Source organism: Oncorhynchus kisutch, linkage group LG2 (assembly GCF_002021735.2).
Source record: "Oncorhynchus kisutch isolate 150728-3 linkage group LG2, Okis_V2, whole genome shotgun sequence".
NCBI classification, from domain to species: Eukaryota; Metazoa; Chordata; class Actinopteri; order Salmoniformes; family Salmonidae; genus Oncorhynchus; species Oncorhynchus kisutch.
In genome coordinates, this window is record NC_034175.2 from 67,066,002 (window position 1) to 67,081,575 (window position 15,574).

At 41.6% G+C, this 15,574-nt stretch overlaps 2 protein-coding genes across 5 annotated transcripts in view; one reads left to right on the top strand and one right to left on the bottom strand.

The window, feature by feature from the left end:
- LOC109905107 (inositol polyphosphate-4-phosphatase type I A) overlaps positions 1 to 5,199 on the bottom strand; it is a 44,493-nt gene extending 39,294 nt beyond the window's left edge. For 2 of the 4 annotated variants that reach the window (XM_031800198.1, XM_031800229.1), the window contains exon 1: positions 5,090 to 5,199. The gene's annotated coding sequence lies outside the window, so the exon portion shown is untranslated. The remainder of the gene's footprint in view (positions 1 to 5,089) is intronic. The other 2 variants (XM_031800217.1, XM_031800212.1) reach the window with 1 other exon arrangement.
- Positions 5,200 to 9,367: 4,168 nt separating this feature from the next.
- slc9a2 (solute carrier family 9 member 2) overlaps positions 9,368 to 15,574 on the top strand; it is a 29,558-nt gene continuing 23,351 nt past the window's right edge. Inside the window, exon 1 of the mRNA XM_020499911.2 lies at positions 9,368 to 9,995. Within this exon, the coding sequence (XP_020355500.1) occupies positions 9,716 to 9,995 (280 nt within the window). The 5' untranslated portion in view covers positions 9,368 to 9,715. The remainder of the gene's footprint in view (positions 9,996 to 15,574) is intronic.

Genomic DNA, 15,574 nt, shown 5'->3' on the forward strand with positions numbered 1-15,574 from the left:
TCCCAGGCCTAACCAAGCAATTATTTTCATTGATCAAGAACTAGCTGAGGTTCAACATCAAACAACCCTATAGGGGAAAGTGTGGTAAGTTTAGCCAATGTGGTAAGTTGAGCCACCCTTGTTTCTAGGAAACCATTCACAAAATTAATAATTTGACCAAATATTTAGGAAGAGGTCATCATTTCAAAGAGTCCGTGAGGGAAGAAGCCACATCGGAAAAGTGGTTTAGGTAAAAAAAAAAGAAGATTTTCAGCAAGTCAATTTAATTTGTGTTAGAGGTTTCATGATGCAAGTGTCTAAACCAAAGTAGATCAGTATAAGAGTGTTCCATACATCATTTGGATTCTCTATCAGCTTCAATATGAGGACCTAAACCTAGCATGTAAGGGCATCATTGTAGCTGCATGGGCTAATATAGTCTAAATGTTTGCCTTGTGGTAAGTTGAGCCAATGACCATGGGGTACGTTGAGCAAATGGTTGAGCCGATGACCATGGGGTACGTTGAGCAAATGGTTGAGCCGATGACCATGGGGTACGTTGAGCAAATGGTTGAGCCGATGACCATGGGGTACGTTGAGCAAATGGTTGAGCCAATGACCATGGGGTACGTTGAGCAAATGGTTGAGCCAATGACCATGGGGTACGTTGAGCAAATGGTTGAGCCAATGACCATGGGGTACGTTGAGCAAATGGTTGAGCCAATGACCATGGGGTACGTTGAGCAAATGGTTGAGCCAATGACCATGGGGTACGTTGAGCAAATGGTTGAGCCAATGACCATGGGGTACGTTGAGCAAATGGTTGAGCCAATGACCATGGGGTACGTTGAGCAAATGGTTGAGCCAATGACCATGGGGTACGTTGAGCAAATGGTTGAGCCAATGACCATGGGGTACGTTGAGCAAATGGTTGAGCCAATGACCATGGGGTACGTTGAGCAAATGGTTGAGCCAATGACCATGGGGTACGTTGAGCAAATGACCATGGGGTACGTTGAGCAAATGGTTGAGCCAATGACCATGGGGTATGTTGAGCAAATGGTTGAGCCAATGACCATGGGGTACGTTGAGCAAATGGTTGAGCCAATGACCATGGGGTACGTTGAGCAAATGGTTGAGCCAATGACCATGGGGTACGTTGAGCAAATGGTTGAGCCAATGACCATGGGGTACGTTGAGCAAATGGTTGAGCCAATGACCATGGGGTACGTTGAGCAAATGGTTGAGCCAATGACCATGGGGTACGTTGAGCAAATGGTTGAGCCAATGACAAGTTGAGCAAATTGAAGTGCTTTCTTCCCAGGCGTAATGCAAGACATTAATTCTGGGATATGAGGTAACAACAGGGCCTACTGTATGTTAAAAGTTTTTTTTGTTTTTAAGACAAAAAAGTGATTGTGATTGTGTTGAATTGTGTTTAGGTAATGAAGATAGTCATGGTTTTAAAAATGTAGTGATAATATTTCATTCAGTACAGAAAGGCGGCTTACCCTGTTCCATGACTCAACTTACCCCAAACCCAGGTAAGCTGTGCCAAGAGACCACTTTTTTTGGACCAGCTATGTTTTCAAAACTGTAACGTTTAGATTATTTACTGGGATACACAACATCCTGAAATATACGTAGATATATTTGTTAGAAAGAATACATTTCCCTTGAAGAAGTGATGCTAAAAGTCAAACATCTCTTAACTTACCCCACTCTCTCCTACATCCTTTAGCTCTTAACTAGTTAAATGTAAATACATATCACCTACATAACAATAACTAGTAATGCTGCATACTCCAAGAAGGTTCAAATCTCACCTTTCTGATATTTTTTTAAATACATTTCTGAGGTGTAGTCACTTTTGACGACACAAGCTCAAGTACACAGTACAAATATGATACAAATGTAAAAATATCAAATATTTGATATGGTGTATTTCCTATTCAACAAAACTGTATGAATAAGGCTTGAAACGACTTATATGCTTTCTAAATATAGTATAATCAAATTATAAAACGACTAACTATACAATTTCACCTTCCTCATAACTGTAAAATACATATTTGTATGTTTAGTGTGAGAGAAAAATAGCATATTTCTAAAGGTCTCTCTTAATCAAAACTTCTGCTCCCATCGCTGTGAACGTCTCCCAGAGCTTTAGCTTGGCTTCCTGGACTTGTTAGGAACTCACCTTTCATCTCATATTAATTTTGTCTGTCTATGACAACAGAAAGCGTTTTTTTCTTACAAATCTATGAATTGTTTTAGATTTATGTCTATAACAGGATCTCTGAATGTGCTACAGTGATGAAACCACTCCCTCCTGCTGCACTACGGTGTATAGTTTGCAGTGCTTTGTCAGTGGCAGTGACTTAGGATTCAGCCAGGAGTTGATGGACAGTTTCAGATGGTTTTCACATCCTGGGTAACACAGGCTCAGAAATACTACCGGGTCTGTGGGAACCAGGGCTTATGCTCAGTGCAAGCCATTTCGATCTACGGTGTCCACAGATCGATTTGTAATCGAAAATGTCCGTTAGAACCGATACCAGAACCATGAAGGTCCCCTAACCAGGGGACTTTACCTCTAAGAGGTTTTAAGGAGTTCAGTTGTACATAGATCCCAATCTAAAAACATGACTATCCTTCTATCCTTTCCTTCATCTGCACTGATGTGAAACACACAGTCTTAGATCAGTCAGTGTTGGTAAAGAAAGATATGTAAAGAGAGGAGGGACTTGAGACTATTGAGATACACCCCTTATGGCTGTTTTCAGACCAAGAGCACACTCAGGGGACTCGGACATAAACCTGACACACAACCAGGAAGGAACCCAGGACAAAGAAGCTCTTGTTACCCTGACAACAAGGAAACTGTACTCCCACACTGTCAGAAAGCATGAGAAAGTGACCTTTAATTATGAGGAGGAGGAGCAGGAGGAGGAAGAGGATGATGAGTAAGAGGAGGAAGAGGATGAGGAGGAAGAGGAGGAAGAGGAGAATGAGGATAAACATGAGTAATAGGAGGAAAAGGATGATGAGGAAGAGGAGGAGGCGGAAGAGGATGATGAATATGAGGAAGAGAAAGACCTTGATCTTCATAACTATACTGATCTGAGTCTGACTCACGGTCAAACACACACACACACACACACACATACACACACACATATACACACACACACACTACTGGTCAGGGATAATTCAATAATGTTGAAGCTATAAATTATTGCTTAGTAGACTTGGGGTGTATGTTAATGCCTGGATAGTGACAGAGATAGCCTTGCCCTGCTTAGATCAATGCCTTAATCAGTTTGCACTCACCACATGAACACACACACTCACACAATAAACAGCTAAAAGATCAAACAGATCAAAGCTAAGGCTCTCTAGAAGCACAGCGTTTTTTGAGCATGTTGTCCATGCCAGCCCAGCCTCACATCCAATTCGCGCATATATGTACAACATGTATTTCAGCAGATTTTGTGTGTTTTTGTGTGGTTCAATTCGTTCGAAAATACACGGATTTATGTGCTACTTAATTCGTGCGAAAAGACACAAATTTAACCAGTAGGCACACAAGCCTTTGTAACAACCATATACGGGACTATACCTTACCCTAACCTTAACCCCAACTTTAACCATTCTACTACCTATACCTAACCCTAACCTTAACCATTTTACTAACTATACCTTACCCTAACCTTAACCATTCTACTAACTATACCTTACCCTAACCTTAACCATTCTACTACCTATACCTAACCCTAACCTTAACCATTCTACTACCTATACCTAACCCTAACCTTAACCATTCTACTAACTATACCTTACCCTAACCTTAACCATTCTACTACCTATACCTAACCCTAACTCCAACTGGACCTAACCCTAACCCCCACCCTACGGACAGACGACTCTTTAACCCAACCAATGGGTCAATCTACAAGTGGGCAACCATGGGGCCCACAACTTTGGCCGGCCGCGCCCGGACCCCTCCGGCCTACGCGCATATGTGTGGAGTGCACCCCCCCCCCCCCTCCCTCCGGTTTCCACGTGTCAGAGATGGAAGTGGATCAACCGACTCAAAACTAGAAACCAAACTCCTAGGTTGCACTATGCTTTCCACATCCGTTGACAAGCGGACCTAGACATCATGACCACACCTCTCGATATGGACACATGGCAACCAACCGAGGACCAAACCTGCATAAGGTGCGCAACTCAAGGGATTTTGCCTGATCCTACATCGAGTTTAAGAACAAAAATTAAATATAAACTATCGCGTGTATGTGGTTGTTGAAAAGGCTTGTGTGTAGCCTACTGGTTAAATGTGTGTCTTTTCGCACGAATTAAGAAGCACATAAATTCGTGTCTTTTCTCACGAATTAAGCCAGAAAAATGCACAAAAACGCACGAAATTGGCTGAAAACGCACGAAATTAGCTGAAATGCATTTTGTACATATATGCACGAATTAATTGTGAGACTGTGTTGTCCATGCAGTGACATAGCCCACAGTTAACAAACGCACGCAAAACCACCCACTGCCCTTGCTGTAGGCCTAAGTGATGCTGTTCTTTGTAAAACTGATCGAGAAGTCAACAAACCGCCTTCGGTCTAAGACTATAGGCTATAGGATTCAGACGTGAAGAAAATACATAACCTATCATTGGAGAAATATAGGCTAGTATGTGAATCAATCATCCAATTAGTATCATTCTATTAGTCTCAATGAGCGTGTTATTGGCTATGATGCTCCGACAATAACACAGATTGCGTAATGATGAAATCTGCTATCCTGCTTTCATTCAATGGGAACCAGTTGTTGGCAGCGCCAGTTTATATGAGCAGTCCCGTTACGTCTACACATTCCCATAACCCATTATAAAGACAGCGAACACAAAACAAGCGAAAACTCGGGTACAACGGGATTGTCATGTCATGCAAACAGAAATTCTCTACTTGGCATCACAGAATAGCGGTTCAAGTCAGCAGTGTTTATTGTGGGTTGTCAATATACGCCTATGCAAACCCATCCTTTTCTTCTAAACAGATATTATATTTCAGAGATAAAAACATATGCATGTAAATAGACTTACTTCAAGAGACGGGTAACGGCTCCCTATTGAAACGGTAGGTCTATGTGTGCTGTTTATTTCATAGCCTAGTGATGCTCATCTCAGTTCCTCCTTGAATCGACGGAGTCTGCAGCCGTACAGGACCAATGATTTATATATACACTAGATGTATTTAAGGGGCACTAGGCTGATGCCGCACGTGCCTCCATCTTGGCACTGCCCAACCTTGAAAATATATTTTGGAAGCTATGAAAATGCATTTAATTATTGTCTACATTTGTTTTACCACATGTAATATATCACAGACACCTTAATGCATACTTTTAAATTATATTATGTGAACTAAACATAAAATATATATTTATACAGAACCAGTCAGAAGTTTGGACACACCAACTCATTCATGGGTTTTTCTTTATTTTTACTATTTTCTACATTTTCTGTAGAATAATAGTGAAGACATCAAAGCTGTGAAATAACACATATGGAATCATGTGTTAACCAAAAAAGTGTATATTTGAGATTATTCAAAGTAGCCACCCTTTGCCTTGATGACAGTTTTGTACACTCTTGGCATTCTCTTAAACAGCTTCACCTGGAATACATTTCCAACAGTCTTGAAGGAGTTCCCACATATGCTGAGCACTAGTTGGCTGCTTTTTTCTTGGCCCAAGTAAGTCTCTTCTTATTAATGGGGTCCTTTAGTAGTGGTTTCTTTGCAGCAATTCGACCATGTTGGCCTGATTCACACAGTCTCCTCTGAACAATTGATGTTGAGATGTGTCTGTTACTTGAACTCTGTGAAGCATTTATTTGGGGTACAATTTCTGAGACTGGTAACTAATACATTTATCCTCCGCAGCAGAGGTAACTCTGAGTCTTCCTTTCCTGTGGCGGTCCTCATGAGAGCCAGTTTCATCATAGCACTTGATGGTTTTTGCGACTGCACTTGAAGAAACTTTCAAAGTTCTTGACATTTTCCAGATTGACTGACCCTCATGTCTTAAAGTAATGATGGACTGTCATTTCTCTTTGCTTATTTGAGCTGTTTTTGCCATAAAATGGAGTTGGTCTTTTACCAAATAGGGCCATCTTCTGTATACCACCCCTACCTTGTCACAACACAACTGATTGGAAAGAAATTCCACAAATGAACTTTTAACAGGGCACACCTGTTAATTGAAATGTATTCCAGGTGACTACCTCGTGAAGCTGGTTGAGAGAATGCCAAGAGTATGTAAAGCTGTCATCAAGTCAAAGGGTGGCTACTTTGAAGAATCTCAAATATAAAATAATTTTGATTTGTTTAACACTTTTTTGGTTACTACATTATTCCATGTGTGTTATTTCATATTTTTGATGGCTTTACTATTATCCTACAATGTAGAAAAAAGTAAAAAATAAAGAAATTCCATTGAATGAGTAGGTGTGTCCAAACTTTTGACTGAAAACATTTTCCTTAAAGTATAACTTTTTTTAGATGACTAATGTTACTGTCCCCGCTACAACAACAAAAATACATGTCATTTTGTCCTTGAAATATTTAATTGAAATACTGTAGAATTCTATTCGTTCCTATGGAGGACTGTGCCTTCTGGCAAGTTCCAATATGGCCGAACGGTGGCTTCAAAGCCTCTCAATAGTCAATACATAGCACCTGCAGTCCAGGGTTTATGTACAGGACTCGCCCTAGCCCAAGCTCCAAGTGACACATTTCGATTTAACGCTCCGTCTGCAGTCAGTTTTGTGCATAATACATTATGGTGATGTTGTGACTGACATAAACTAGGTTTCCATCCAATTTGCCACAGATTTCCGTGCCAATATTCTAAAATCTGCATAAAACAATCTGCATATTTCCCCACCAGAGATGTTTCCATCAAACGGACTTATTTCCGATAAAAGGCTGTGCGTGATGACGTAGTGCACATAAAACACTTTTGCGTTTAAATTTCCATGTACTGAATGAAAAATACAAGTTACAATGGTTTTCATCGCATTTTCAACTCGAATGATGTTTTGGTCACAGAAACTTTTGCCCACTCTGGTCTTGGTACATGCGCTCTAGCCAACAACTCAAAGATATAGTGCGGGTAGGGTACCCACAGTATGAGATTATTATGGATAAGAGCAATATTATTTGTATTTGTCAAACGGCAGCCAAGCATCGATCATCATGTCACCAGAAAAATACCCTCGATATTCATTGGAAAGGAGCACCACCTTCCACATTCACCACCTCTGAAGTTCATCATCATTTATTTCATCTGTAGCCTAATAAACTGCATGCTTTCCCGAGTCATAGTGGGATGACCACACAGCATATCATCGAATGACTCCAAATGTAATTCGATATGATGGTTATTATATCAATATTTGCGCTTAAATGCGTTTCCACCGCCATTTCTCTCATGCCGAATAAACAAATTGCCTGTTGGCATTCATATAATTGAACCGGCATTTCCTGTTTCCATCAGACTTTTCATGCGTTAGATGGAAATTCCACATTTACTACAGGCCTAAATGAGATTACATGAACAATATGTTGCTTATTCGTTTGTAGCAATTTTAGTGTTTTCCGGGCAACATTTGATGATTGACAAATATTAAACTTCTGGGGGACGGGGATGTTTTCTCTTTCTGGGCATCACTAGTGTTTTGCCCACTAGATGACATCTGCAATTCTACTGCCATCTTGTGGTGTATGTTGGCTATTGCTATTCTATCACAGGTAATGCGCAGTCCTACAAAGATGCACGGATTTACATTGTTACCCACTTGTCCCCCATTTGTAGCAGTGGCATACCGCGACCCCTGCAAGATCTGAGAAAGCCCACAGAATTCTACACATTCTGCACAAAGAAAAACACTTGCAGTCTTATAGCCAGTGATGTAAAGTACTAAAGTAAAAATACTTTAAAGTACTACTTAAGAAGTTGTTGGGGGTATCTGTACATTAATTTACTATCTATATTTTTGTCAACTTTTATTTCACTACATTCCTAAAGAAAATTCTGTACATTTTACTCCATACATTTTCCCTGGCAATCAAAAGCACTTGTTACATTTTGAACACTTAGCAGGACAGAAAAATTATCAAATTCACACACTTATCAAGATAATACCTGGTCATCCCTACTGCAGACTCACTGAACACAAATACATATTTTGTAAATAATGTCTGAGTGTTGGAGAGAGCCCCTGGCTATCCTTAAAAACAAGAAAATGTGGCTGTCTGCTTTGCTTAATATTAGGATTTTTTTATAATGTATACTTTTACTTTGATACTTAAGTATATTTTAGCAATTACATTTACTTTTTATATTTAAGTATATCTAAAACCAACTAGTTTTAGACTTTTACCCAAGTAGTATTTTACTGGCTGACTTTCACTTTTGCTTGAGTAACTTTCTATTAAGGTATCTATACTTTTACTCAAGTATCACAATTGGGTGCTTTTTCCTCCACTGCTTATAGCTAATCTCATGCTATTCTACACATTTTGCCATGAGCTGAGAAATGTTTGTATTTTTAAAGAAAATGCATTGCAATTCTACACATATTGCCGTGAGGCAGTGAGTAAAATGTGCAGTTTTACAGCTAATCTTCTGCAATTCTAAACATTTTCGACATAGCTTATGACAGGGTGACCATTCAATTACTAGAGGGACTATGTCATAAACCCCCGAAGTTCCAAAATGGGGTGAAAATGGTCCTATTATTATTATTGTAGCTAATTATTAAATAGCTAATTATTGTCAATCTAAAATATTGCCATATAATTATAAATACAGTTTACACAGGTTTTATAAAAATGTCTGTATAAATATCCTTAAAATATATGTGAACAGACAATAAATGTCTACATTTTTTGTTTGGAAAGCTGTAAGTGCTATTATCAAATCAAAACAATGATTTGTAGGCTAATAAGAGCTTAATATGGCCAATATGAATATCAGCCTGAAAAGGGCATACCCAGTTAAGTCCTTCCACTCCAGGCTACAGCTGAGGTTGTGAGGCCCTCTTGGAGCTTTTTTTCATTTGGTTTATATTGTTCCATTCCTTTGTTTAGCAGCTGTACAGTTGAAACTTGAAACCCAGGTCCCGAAACTACGAGGAAAAGGAAAGTGCCCATTGAATAGCCTATAGGCCTACCGAAACTTCAGTGACGGAAAGACAATCAGGCGGTCTTTTGTAATTTTCCTGAGGGCTGCTCCAATCAGAACTGTTCCGGCCCGCGCCCAGCCCCTATCGGAATGTGCGTTCACGCGCCACAGGTGCAGGTAGCAGATAGGTACTAGTCAAGGGCTGTCATCACCAAAAACAGTCCGTTTGGGAGAAACACTTTGTTTGGCAAACTGGAATGTGTTCTATCCTACAGTGTTGATTTTAAGCATAGAAGTATAGTATATTGTATCATTGTTTTATTGTGGATTGCACTCTTGACTTTATAATAAATAATGGCATTTGGTGAAGTTTGGAGTTCATGAAGTGCCACCGCTGTTCTCGAGCTTTTGACTCCGTAGCCTTGGATGGAGTGAGTGCGTGCGTGAAGGGCTCAGCCACCCACCCGACTTCTGTAGACTTCTTATAGCTCAAAGCTTGCTTATCAATTCTCAACAAGTAGGTTTTAAATATTTTGGTTGTATGAGTACTATGGGAGGACTTAGCCAGATGAAACTGGCAGTTAACTTTTTAACCATCGGATTGGTTATCCTTAGTCTACCATGTGGATCATACACGGAGATTCCACCCAAACCCCCTGGTTCCGTGACCGTCCTACCCCCTGTCAAGCCAGCGGGGGGTCCACAAGCGTTTCCCGACGCGGAGAACTCGAATCTCCCGGTCTTCACAATGGATTATGCCCGTATACAGGTGCCGTTTGAGGTCACGCTTTGGGTGCTGCTCGCGTCATTCGCCAAGATTGGTAAGCAAAGTAAACAACCATGGACAAACAACTCAGTGAGAAATAATACGAGGTAAGGTATTTGTCCGTTCAATCTTCAAGTCACCTCAGTTTCGTGGTAAGGTGTGACATTCCTGATGGGCAAGGGCATACTGTAGGGTTGACTCAGACATTAGGGGGGACACATTTTGCCAGGGGTTCGGCTGGCATGCAGATCCCATGTTTTTTCTAGTGAATTTTGAGAAAAGGATACAGACAATTATTAACTTACAATTGGGCACATTTTACAGGGCTAATGGGGACCTTGCAGAGGGGCACTTACACTGGTACAGTCCAATCAGTCTTGGGGCCATAGCCTTTCATCCTGGATGGAATACCAGTGTGACTGTTATATATATTGGATTAAACATCCATTTTGTACTCTTTCTCTGCTTACTGTATGATTCATTTACTAGTATTTTTCTCAGTTCCCCCATGTCAGGTTGTTACTACTGCTGCTCTACATATTGTATGGGTTGAGCCTTAACATAATATTTTCAATGTATAATACAGTTATTATACTGTGATAATAACCAGCAACATACACAGTTTAAAAATATTTTAATACAAAAACAAAGGTAGACATGAAAGGTCTAACGGAAATGAATCAACCTGCACTACACAATAATGCAGAAATATATAATCATGGGTGCCTCTTCCTTGCATGAAGTTAACACATGCAACAGACCCACTAGACTTAAAGGACAGTTCCACCCTGAAGCTATCTTTTGGTATTTGTTTCATTAGTCCATTGTTGACATATTGCCAAAATGTTTTGCATGTCAGCGATGAAGTTTTCAAGATATACAGTGGGGAGAACAAGTATTTGATACACTGCCGATTTTGCAGGTTTTCCTACTTACAAAGCATGTAGAGGTCTGTAATTTTTTTATCATAGGTACACTTCAACTGTGAGAGACAGAATCTAAAACAAAAATCCAGAAAATCACATTGTATGATTTTTAAGTAATTCATTTGCATTTTATTGCATGACATAAGTATTTGATACATCAGAAAAGCAGAACTTAATATTTGGAACAGAAACCTTTGTTTGCAATTAGAGATCATACATTTCCTGTAGTTCTTGACCAGGTTTGCACACACTGCAGCAGGGATTTTGGCCCACTCCTCCATACAGACCTTCTCCAGATCCTTCAGGTTTCCGGGCTGTCGCTGGGCAATACGGACTTTCAGCTCCCTCCAAAGATTTTCTATTGGGTTCAGGTCTGGAGACTGGCTAGGCCACTCCAGGACCTTGAGATGCTTCTTACGGAGCCACTCCTTAGTTGCCCTGGCTGTGTGTTTCAGGTCGTTGTCATGCTGGAAGACCCAGCCACGACCCATCTTCAATGCTCTTACTGAGGGAAGGAGGTTGTTGGCCAAGATCTGGCGATACATGGCCCCATCCATCCTCCCCTCAATACGGTGCAGTCGTCCTGTCCTCTTTGCAGAAAAGCATCCCCAAAGAATGATGTTTCCACCTCCATGCTTCACGGTTGGGATGGTGTCTTGGGGTTGTACTCATCCTTCTTCTTCCTCCAAACACGGCGAGTGGATTTTAGACCAAAAAGCTATATTTTTGTCTCATCAGACCACATGACCTTCTCCCATTCCTCCTCTGGATCATCCAGATGGTCATTGGCAAACTTCAGACGGGCCTGGACATGCGCTGGCTTGAGCAGGGGGACCTTGCGTGCGCTGCAGGATTTTAATCCATGACGGCGTAGTGTGTTGCTAATGGTTTTCTTTGAGACTGTGGTCCCAGCTCTCTTCAGGTCATTGACCAGGTCCTGCTGTGTAGTTCTGGGCGGATCTCTCACCTTCCTCATGATCATTGATGCCCCACAGGGTGAGATCTTGCATGGAGCCCCAGACTGAGGGTGATTGACCATCATCTTGAACTTCTTCCATTTTCTAAAAATTGCGCCAACAGTTGTTGCCTTCTCACCAAGAATTTTATCCCTGATGTCCTTACACATGTGGACAGGTGTCTTTTATACAGGCAGCGAGTTCAAACAGGTGCAGTTAATACAGGTAATGAGTGGAGAACAGGAGGGCTTCTTTAAAAAAAACTAACATGTCCGTGAGAGCCGGAATTCTTACTAGTTGGTAGGTGATCAAATACTTATGTCATGCAATAAAATGCTAATTAATTACTTAAAAATCATACAATGTGATTTTCTGGATTTTTGTTTTAGATTCCATCTCTCACAGTTGAAGTGTACCTATGATAAAAAATACAGACCTCTACATGCTTTGTAAGTAGGAAAACCTGCAAAATCGGCAGTGTATCAAATACTTGTTCTCCCCACTGTATAACTTTCAAAATAGAGAAATCAAATCAAACTTTATTTGTCACATGTGCTGAATACAACAAGTGCTTACTTACAAGCCCTAAACCAACAGTGCAGTTCAAGAAGAGTTAAGAAAATATTTACATAATAAACTAAAGTAAAAAAGAATAAAAAGTAACACAATAACATAACAATAACGAGGCTATATACTGGTACCAAGTCAGTGTGTGCGGGTACAGGTTAGAGGTCATTTGTACATGTAGGTAGGGGTAAAGTGATAATAAATTGTGAGTAGCAGCAGTCTACAAAACAAATGGGGTCAATGTAATAGTCCTGTGGCCATTTGATTAGCTGTTCAGCAGCCTTATTGCTTGGGGGTAGAAGCTGTTAAGGAGCCTTTTGGTCCTATATTTAGCGCTCTGGTACCGCTTGCCGTGCGGAAGCAGAGAAAACAGTCTGTGACTTGGGTGACTGGAGTCTCTGACATTTTTATGGGCTTTCCTTTGACACTGCCTATTATATAGATTCTGGATGTCAGGAAGCTTTGCCTCAGTGATGTACTGGTCCCGTATGCACTATCCTCTGTAGTGCCTTACGGTCAGATGCCAAACAGTTGCCATATCAGTGGGTGGATGAAACCGGTCAGGATGCTCTCGATGGTGCAGCTGAATAACTTTTTGAGGATCTGGGGACCCATGACAAATGTTTTCAGTCTCCTGAGGGAGAATAGGTTTTGTTGTGCTCTCTTCACAACTGTCTTGGTGTGTTTGGACCATAATAGACCGTTGGTGATGTGGACATAAAGGAACTTGAAACTCTCGACCTGCTCCACTACAGCCCTGTTGATGTTAATGGGGGCCTGTTCGGCACTCCTTTTCCTGAAGTCCACGATCAGCTCCTTTGTCTTGCTCAGATTTAGGGAGAGGTTGTTGTCCTGGCACCACACTGCCAGTTCTCTGAGCACCTCCCTATAGGCCGTCTCATCCTTGTTGGTGGTCAGGCCTACCACTGTTGTGTCATCAGCAAACTTAATGATGGTGTTGGAGTCGTGTTTGTCCACATAGTCATGGGTGAACAGGGAGTACAGGAGGGGACTAAGTACACACCCCTGAGGGGCCCCATTGTTGAGGATCAGCGTGGCAGACGTGTTGTTGCCTACCCTTATCACCTGGAGGCGGCCCGTCAGGAAGTCCAGGATCCAGTTGCAGAGGGAGGTGTTTAGTCCCAGGGTCCTTAGCTTAGTGATGAGCTTCATGGGCACTACGGTGTTGAACACTGAGCTGTAGTCAATGAACAGCATTCTCACATAGGTGTTAATTTTGTGGGAAATGGCAGTGTGGAGTGCTATTGAGATTGCGTCATCTGTGGATCTGTTGGGGCGGTATTCAAATTGGAGTGGGTCTAGGGTATCTGGGAGGATGCTGTTGATGTCAGTGACGTGAGTGCTACGGGGCGGTAATCATTTCGGCAGGTTACCTTCGCTTCCTTGGGCACAGGGACTATGGTGGTCTGCTTGTAATATGTAGGTATTACAGACTCAGAGAGATTGAAAATGTCAGGGAAGACGCATGCTTTGAGTACACGTCCTGGTAATCATCTGGCCCCACGGCTTTGTGAATGTTGACCTGTTTAAAGGTCTTGCTCACATCGGCTACCGAGAGCGTTATCACACAGTCATCCAAAACAGCAGGTGCTCTCGTGCATGCTTCAGTGTTACTTGCCTCGAAGCGAGCATAAAAGGCATTTAGCTTGTCTGGCAGGCTCGCGTCACTGGGCAACTCGCGTGTGGGGTTCTCTTTGTAGTCCGTAATAGTTTTCAAGCCCTGCCACATCCGACGAGCATCAGACCCGGTGTAGTCGGATTCAGTCTTAATCCTGTATTGACGCTTTCCATATTTGATGGTTCGTCTGAGGGCATAGCGGGATTTCTTATAGGTGTTCGGATTAGTGTCCCACTCTTTGAAAGCGTCAGCTCTAACTTTTAGCTCAATGCGGATGTTGCCTGTAATCCATGGCTTCTGGTTGAGATATGTACGTACAGTCACTGTGGGGACGACGTCGTCGATGCACTTATTGATAAAGCCAATGACTGAGGTGGTATACTCCTCAATGCCGTTGAATGAATCCCGGAACATATTCTAGTCTGTGCTGCAAAACAGTTCTGTAGCGTAGCATCCACGTCATCTGATCACTTCCGTATTGAACGAGTCACTGGTACTTCCTGCTTTAGTTTTTGCTTGTAAGCAGGAATGAGGAGGATAGAATTATGGTCAGATTTGCCAAATGGAGGGCGGTGGAGAGCTTTGTATGCATCTCTGTGTATTTAGTGAAGGTGGTCTCGAGTTTTTTTCCCTCACATGTGACATGCTGGTTAAACTTTGGTTAAACTTATTTAAGTTTGCCTGCATTAAAGTCCCCGACCACTAGGAGGGCCGCTTCTGGGTGAGCATTTTCTTGTTTGCTTATGGCCTTATAGAGTTGGATGAGTGCGGTCTTATGGTGCCGGTATGATGCACTTTGTCTCTGTTAGCTTTGTATGCGTTAGCCTAGCCTACCTGTTGTTATTAAATGTACCACTTTGTATCATTATTCACACACTCAGAATTTGCTGCTTCATGTTCAGTAGACTACCTCTCCTCTCTTAGTTGAGGGTGTGAGATCAAGTGTGCCTAGTATGTGTGTGGTCTGAATGAAATAGAGTAGGCTGCCTATGCATGGGCGGAGAATCACGTGGCAGTTATCTTTCCAAGGAAATTAACTTAAATATGAATAGATTATAGTTTACTACAGTGTCTGTAAATAAATATTGATATTTATTCATCATTGAAAAGGAAAAGGCCCAACGCGCGCATATGCTACCATGGTGAACGAGCATTGCACCTTTTTATTTACTAAATAGATTGATTACATATTTATTTGTCTCTGTCTGAAAATCATCCTTCTAAAAAGGAGCTCGAGAGTGTCTGCTCTCTTCAAACTACGTCTAGCCTATTGGCTGATATAGCAGGTAATACTGATAGCTTAATATAATGGGCCATGTGAGAATTTCTGGGAATGCTACCTATTTCTATGTTTATTTTTGTGCATTTTGATATTGCTGGGACCATGGCTGGCAAGTGAGCTGTGTCACATACACCTACAATAACATTGCGGGACTGAGGGTGGGTTTGGGACCAGTTCTTGCAGTAGTGGGTGGGAGCGGTGCGGGCGGATGCTGGGGGATGCTTGGGAAGCTTGACTAGTGGTACATCCATGATGAAGACTAAG